This window comes from Dipodomys ordii, unplaced genomic scaffold (genome assembly GCF_000151885.1).
Source record: "Dipodomys ordii isolate 6190 unplaced genomic scaffold, Dord_2.0 Scaffold12, whole genome shotgun sequence".
In the NCBI taxonomy this organism is placed as follows: domain Eukaryota; kingdom Metazoa; phylum Chordata; class Mammalia; order Rodentia; family Heteromyidae; genus Dipodomys; species Dipodomys ordii.
In genome coordinates this window covers 24,456,592-24,464,507 of record NW_012267228.1, presented here as the reverse complement: position 1 = coordinate 24,464,507, position 7,916 = coordinate 24,456,592, and the positions used below count along the sequence as shown (strand labels likewise).

Here is a 7,916-nt window from a genome sequence, read left to right as displayed (position 1 = left end):
GCTGGGAAGGTGGCTCAGTGGTAGAGCACTTGCCTTGCATGCATGAGGCCCTGGGTTCGATTCCTCAGCACCACATAAGCAAAAAGGAAAAAGCCAGAAGTGGTGCTGTGGCTCAAGTAGTAGAGCGCTAGCCTTGAGCTGAAGAGCTGAGGGACAGCACCCAGGCCCAGATTTCAGGCCCCATGACAGGACCCAAAAAAAAGAAAGAAAGAAAGAGAGAAAGAAAGAAAGAGAGAGAGAGAAAGAAAAGAAAAAGAAAGAAAGGAAGGAAAGAAGAAAGGAAGAAAGGAAAGGAGGGAGGGAGGGAGGGAGGAAGGAAAAGAAAGAGAAAGAAAGAAAGAAAGAAAAGACTTTCTATTTAAGAATAAATGATTCATTAGGAGAGAGGGCAATCATGGTTATCAGGAAGGGTATGCAGGGCGGTAGAGAGAATGGTTAATGGGTACATAGATGCAGTTGGATATAAGGAATAGCTTCTAATACTCAACAGCACAGAAGGAAAACTATGATTGACAATTAATTGTGTGTTTTAAAATCTTCTCCTAGTGGGGAATATTTTAAATGTCCCTAGTTCAAAAAAAAGGATGAATGTTTAAGATTACATATATACTAATTACTCTGGTCTGATCATTACACATACCCACATAGCAGAATATTACACTTTATCCTATAAATCTGTACACTTATTATGTTTCAATTAAGTATTTTTAAATGTATAAAGAAGATAGGATGTAACATTTCAGGCATTTAAAATATGATATGCTTTCCTCTTCCTCAATGATGACTCTGACTGTCCAAGGTTCCTTTTGCATTTGATATAGTATATTTTCTTTATTACAGCCCCAGAGATGGTGAGAAAGCTGTCCTACCTGACTTCATCTTTCCCAGAATCATCTTCTATTTCAAGAACTTCTCAGGTAAAAATAACACTCCTCATTAGCTACAAAAAAGCTTTTAAATCAACTACTCCAAAAGAACTACATTCTTTGAGTTTCTTTCCTGTCTCAAGAGAAAACTAGGTATCTGGTTCTTTTCCTTCTCAGTTCAGATTGTGTTGAAATCCTACCTAGAGTAGGATCACATCTGCCCTGTGGGCTGTATAAGGTCTGTCAAATCACTTGGTCTGGTCACATTAAGGCAATTGCAGGTGGGACTTAAATTCAATAAAACTAGTGGATTTTTTTCATATCCACATAAATTTATATTACATAAATTATAATAACATAAATTTGAGGGACAAGCATGCAACATCCATTATGGGATAACCTGCACCCTTATGGACAGACACTTGTGCTTCTCCTCTGCTGCCCATTGCCCACCTGCCTGTACTGTACTCAGAAAACAGACAATGCCAGGCAGGCTTGGACTATTGAATACATTGCAAAAGTGTTAATACAGCATGGTGAGACTACAGCAATCTAGTGATAATGACATGAAAGATAATGAGAAGTTTCCTTGCAAAAGATGACTGTCTGCTTGCCACAGATGGCTGATGATATAATTGACTTCTTCTGTCAACACAGATGACTTCTCCAACCCAGCTCTTATCCATGTATCTAAAATCCTTGCAAAAACTGAATCCCAAATGAAAATTGAAGAAATTATAGCACACATAAAAAATGTCAAGGGTCAATGGAAAATGTTGGATGTATGCGATATCCAAGATTCAGCAAATCAAAGCAAAATAATCATGTTGTTAACACCTCCCCCCGCCAACATACATACACACAGTTTGGTGGCTTGAGATCAGGGCCTGTCCCTGGGCATCTTTTGCTCAAGGCTGACACTCCACCACTTGAGCCACAGCACCGCTTCTAGCTTTTTCTGTTTATGTGGTACTAAGGAATGGAACCCAGGGCTTCATGCATGCTATGCAACCACTCTAGCACTAAGCCACATTCCCAGCCCTTGGATAGCTATTAAAACTTAAATGGTGAGACATTCTACAAATGACAACTACAAAAACAGTAGAGAAAAGCTGACTAGAGTGTCAGTGTTTACAAGAAATGGAGAAGTGATTGTTTTTTGATGTTGAAGTCAAAGGCAAACCTGTGTGTGATGGTGTGTTAGTATGAATGAAAAGAGCCAATCTGTAGTGTCATTAAGGCTCAAAATATGCTAAACTTAATAAATTAGGCCAAATATAGGTGTATAAAATGAATGCTATTCCACAGAGTTTGAAATCACAAGCTGGCTTCATTAGGCCTCATTGAAATAGATAATGTTATTCTGGCAAGTGATACAGTAAGCAAGCTAATTGCCAAGAATCTGAGCCTGTTCATACAAGAAAAATCTGTGACAATGTTTAGCAGCTGCTGCAGAGTTTGTTAGCACAAGACAGGATTTGTTTGTCTGAAAGAACTACCTCACATCAAATCACTGATTTAGCACAAGATATTGAAACAAATATTAAAAATTCTGCAGGAGATTTCTAAATTTTTTCCACTGGCCTGTGATGACAACAGGCATAACAAATTCAGCCCAACTGACCATTTTCACTTATGGGTAACTGTAGAGTTTGAACAGGGAGAGAAACTGTATGGCACTATAACTTGCTTGAGAGACCTAGTTTATCAATGAGAAACTTGTACCAATATTTACTATAGATGGAGGAGTTCCAGCTATGGTTGCCATACAAAAGAGCTACTACATTTGTCAAGAAAAACCTCAGTCTTTTGATCTATTTGAACTATCTGATCAAGAAAGTCTCTGCACAATTGTTGTGCCTCAACAATATGATGTCAATAATACTGTCATGAATAAATTTTGTCAAAAACAGAGGGTTAACAGCTGCCACTATACTGAACATGGCTTCTTTTCTGCCTGGGTTGGCTTTAACTTTGACTGAGGAGTCAGTCCTCCTCTGGCCCTCACCCTGTTGAGGAGCTAAGATTATAGGTATGAGCCTTCAGGATGTGTTCTTGATTTGGGTTTCAGGGGTGTATATATTTTAGGAATTCACCAAATGGTATATCTACATTTTGTGGTTTTTTTAATGACATGCAGGTTTTACTATGAAAGGGAAAAGATAAATACTGATCTTTAGTCAATGACATGCATGGTGAAGTATAAGGGGAGAAATACATGCCTGAATATTATACTAAAATGCATTAATGTGATAAAACAGCAAATACAATATAATGCTAACTGCGGAATCTAGCAAGTGGTACATGGAGACTAGTATTTATTGTCATAATATATGTTTGAAAACTTTAAACTAAAATATTAAAAGCGTGTTGTTGCTTACCATCGCCTAGCGTTATTAACAATCACTCCATTATCCACAGAGAAGGTGTCTGTTGGTAATCCAGCAATATTCCAGGCTCTAATGTTTACCGGATCACCCAGGGTTTTACTCAATGAGAATTCCTCTGAACATGGGATTTTTTTATCCTGTAAGAAATAAACAATAGTCTGTTGTTTCCTCTCAATTTGCTAAGTAAAATACTTTACAATTAAAATTTACATTTAACCATCATTAGGTATAGGGTACTAACTCTGAGGATCAGAAAAAACTGAAGTAAAAATTGAATATAGAACCATTTTACTGGTCAAGGAGAAAACAAAGAACAAGAAAGTATTTACATTTGTTTCTTCTGTCCATATTATCTCTCTAGATATCCCAAAATACACTTTAAATGTTCTGAAACAAAATTTTCTAAATATAAAGCTAGTACCTTGCACAGCATGCTCCAATCCTCTGTACATATTTGTCGAAAGCCAGAGGTGAAAGCACCAAGATAGGCTATTACTCCTGCTGATACTAAGACATCACCAGTTAAATTTTCATATGTTATTTGAAGGTCTTGTGCAGCTTGAGACCATCTGGGAAACAAACCAAAGACAAAACAGATTCTCAATAGGGAATCACAGAAGACAGTAACTGAAGGCACAAGGACCTTCTACTCCTCTTTTTTTTTAATCACAAAAAAAGACAAACTGTTGGGTACTTAAGTATCTGTCAGATGAGGAAGATGAAGTTAGGGTTCTTCTATTTCTAATATGCTATAATTTACCACTATATTATATGAATGACAATCTACCTTGCATTACTAAAGTATTAGGTTTTTTTTTTTTTTACAGAACTTGGTCCTTTAGAATAAGCAAAAGCAAACAAAGCACCAGCATTCTGGCCTAGTAATTGTCTTTAGTACAATTTGATTTTGTAATTCTGTTGTTTTTGTATTTTTAGACTGTAAAATATAGAAGCACATTACAAGAAGTTATATTTAAGCAGTACAGAAGTTGAGACACAATAAGATTTATATTTTTTCCATTCAGTGAATTCCTTATAATAAAATGTTATTCCCAAACCATATAGCCTCCACTACAAATTATTGTCAAAGACCTATTACCCTATTATATTTATTGAATTGAAAAAATAAGATTAACAAATAAAATAACTGGCCATCTAATCCAAGAAAATAAATTAAAGCTAACTGGTTTTGTTCAATCAAGCCAGTTACAACTTTTATGAAATAAATTGTAACCAACTTTTTGAAGCTGGGCACCTGTGGGCTCATGCCTCTAATCCTAGCTACTCTGGAAGTTGAGATCTGTGGATTATGGTTTGAAACCACCCTGGGCACAAAAGTCTGTGGGAGTAACCACTCATGGACAGCATCCAGGCCCTTAGTTCAAGCCCCAGGAATTCCCCCTCTCCTAAAAAAACCTTATACATAAAATTGGAAAGAAAATGTATAACAACCACAAACTATTCAGATTATTAACATTTGCTTCTCATTTTTCCCTTTTTCTTTTTTTTTTTTTTGTGGTGTTTCTGGGGCTTGCACTCAGGGTCTGACTCTTTTTGCTCTAACACTTGAACCACAGCTTCTCTCATGACTTTTCTGCCCAGGTTGACTGTGAGCAGTGATCATCAGTATATAGGATTAAAGAGTGATCCAGTATTGTCCTATATTTCCCCTACTTCAAAGCAAGTTATAAAGACTGTCCTCCATTGAGGGGCATGTACTTCTTGTTGACAATAAGAAGGAAGAAGTGTTATAATGAATTGCTTTGGGTTTTAGTAAAGCACACTGCACAGTACAAAATAGGAATAAATAGTCCATCATCCTTAAAAAAAAATAGTCTTCAACATAGTCCTCTTTGGAGAGGCTTAGCCAAGTGCCTTGTAGAATTTCCCATTTTGTCAACCAGCCATTGTAAAGTCGGAAGCAATCATAATAAATTTGAAAGAGGTCACAAATTCAAGCCTGACTTTCTTCTATCTTGTTAAAAATGAGTAGAAATCTGACCTTGTTTTTTCTCCACCCAGGCCTCCAATTAGTTGTGATGCTCTTTCAAGTTTCTTAGCACAGAGTTCCACCTGATCTTCTAAAGCAGCCTTTTCTTCAGTTTTCTCCAGAAATACCCTTTGTAAATTTTCTAAATGATGTTCTACTTCTGCCAGTTCTGCTCTCTTCTGATTCAAAAGCTCCATTGTCTCAGCTAAAGATTTCTGAGCTTCTGTTAAACGAGCTTTCTTAGGAGCCACAACCTGTTTGTGAAAAAAAATATGTGCAGATGTGATGTATACTCTATAAAATTGAAACACTTTAATTCCTTTACAGACATTATGATTTTAAATGCACTATTACAATCACACTTAATAAACATTTGCCTTAAATATTTACTTTTTCATGCAAAGTAAAAAAAACCATATATTAATCATCAGGATTAGAAAACTGTCACCCACAAAACAAATTAACAAATGTCACAATATATAACAAAAAGTACCTCTACAGCAAAATGTCTTTAAATAATGAGAAACTGCCACTCAATTGAGAAAGAGAAAGACATGTAGTTTTGTTTCTATATTAGTGTCTAAAATACATAAATGTTCTGGGCTTGGTGTTTTTCATTTCCTGCCTACATCTGTGATCTTTCCAGTTAGCCCAAGGCACATACCTGCCTTGAAGTGTATTAAGACTGATAATAAAAATACAAAGAAGGAAAATCTTCACATTCCATTTCGCAAAATTAAATTTTTCTCATCAAATTTTGAAAAACACCTTTTATTCAGAGTAAAAAGGATTTTCTAAAGTTACTATTTTGAAGTACTTAGTAGAGCATCAAGAGTGAGATTTGGCTAATTTGTTTGTTGAATAGGCCATAAACCACTGATGCAAAGAATATAGAAGATGACCAAGTGTGCCCATTAGAGAATAATCCTAATGCTTTTGGGTCATCACCATGAAATTAAGCTTAAGACAAGAAGAAAGGAGGAAAAAAAAAGAAGGAGGAGGAGAAGGAGGAGGAGGAGGAGGAAGATGAGGAGGGGAGGAGGAAGACGAGGAGGAGGTGGAGGAAGATGACGAGGAGGAGGAGGAGGAGGAAGATGAGGAGGAGGCGGAGGAGGAGGAAGAGGAAGAAGAAGATGAGGAGGAGGAAGGAGGAAGGAGGAAGAAGTAAGAAATGTATCAGACAATTGTCCTCTCCTCTGGTCTGAAATCCTGAAGGAAGAATGTGTTAAATAAGTAGAAGGCAATGTAGAGTAGGGAGATAGGAAAGTACCTGGATACTTTCACTTCTGTTTTGTAAAAAGGAGCCCGAATCCATATATCCTGTGGGGCATGTGATAATGAGTTAAACTAAGAGACAGTAGTCTTGCCATGAGACTACTGGGTGGAAAGACAAGATATTTCATGGAAGGACATCCCAGATAAAATTAGTTTTATTTCTTTGACTGTTTATGCAGATCTACTCCCCTAAAACTAAAAATCAAAATCTCTACCTTTATAAGCACATGTTGTGTCTCATTGAGGAATACCTTCCCAATTGCTATGACCTGGGTATCCTATGAACTTATTCTATACACATTCTATCATGTATTTTCTATTTAACTTACATTACTTTCCTGGGTAAAACCATAAAAGGCCTGTGTTTTACTTGTCTTTTACTAGGCAACTTTATAAAATGGTTTTAATCGTTCTCTGCTGTCCAGGAGTTTGGCCCCAGCAAATAAATACTCATAAAAGATTCTCATAGCTAGGCGCTGGTGGCTCACACCTGTAATCCTAGCTACTGAGGAGGCTGAGATCTGAGGATCACAGTTCAAAGCCAGCCTGGGCAGAAAAGTCCGTGAGACTCTTATCTCCAACTAACCACTAGAAAACCAGAAGTGGTGCTGTGGCTCAAGTGGTAGAGCGCACACCTTGAGCTGAAGAGCACAGGGATAGCGCCCAAGCCCAGAGTTCAGGCCCCATGACCAACAAACAAACAAACAAATAAATAAATATATAAATATATCCTCTATCCGGGCCTATCATTTCTTCAGTGGATCTTTCCATGCTGTACTTCTGAACCTACTGGATTCTATATTTCACCCACATAAGGTATATAGTTCAGGCCAGATGCAGTGGCTTACATCTGTAATCCCAGTTACTCAGTAAGAGAAGACTGAGAGCGTCTCAGTTCCAGACATGTTCAGGCAAAAAGCTAGCAAGATTCCATCTCAACAAAATAAAGTGAATTGTGGTCTCAGCTATTCAGGACACTTCGGGTAGCAGGATTGTGTTCTGAAGCTGGGCTTGCACAAGAATTTGAAACCCTATCTAAAATGACTAAAGAAAAAAAAAAAGATTAGTGTGACTGAAGTACCTAACAAGTACAATGCCCTGAGTTGAAACCCCAAAAACAAATAAATAAATGAATAAACTAACACATAATACATAAATAAATGCATAAATAAAGTGTATAATCTAATGGATTTGTTTTGGTTTTTTTGTTTTGTTTGTCATAGGGCTTGAACTCAGGGCCTGGGCACTATCCCTGAGCTCTTTTGCTCAAGCTAGCACTCTACCATTCTGAGTCACAGCTCCACTTCCAGTTTTGAGTGGTTAGTTGGAGATAAGAGTCTCACAAGAAATTTTCTGCCCTGACTGGCTTAGCACCTCAATCCTCAAATCTTGGCC

The 7,916-nt window shown here is 37.1% G+C and overlaps 1 protein-coding gene across 1 annotated transcript in view; it reads right to left on the bottom strand.

Annotated features, from left to right (window-relative positions):
* Window positions 1-7,916, bottom strand: part of Dnah12 (dynein, axonemal, heavy chain 12) — a 173,264-nt gene that overhangs the window by 58,050 nt on the left and 107,298 nt on the right. The window contains exons 53-55 of the mRNA XM_013010371.1: window positions 5,259-5,500; window positions 3,678-3,825; window positions 3,248-3,393 (exon numbers count right to left, since the gene is read on the bottom strand). Of these exons, the coding sequence (XP_012865825.1) occupies window positions 3,248-3,393; window positions 3,678-3,825; window positions 5,259-5,500 (536 nt within the window). The remainder of the gene's footprint in view (window positions 1-3,247; window positions 3,394-3,677; window positions 3,826-5,258; window positions 5,501-7,916) is intronic.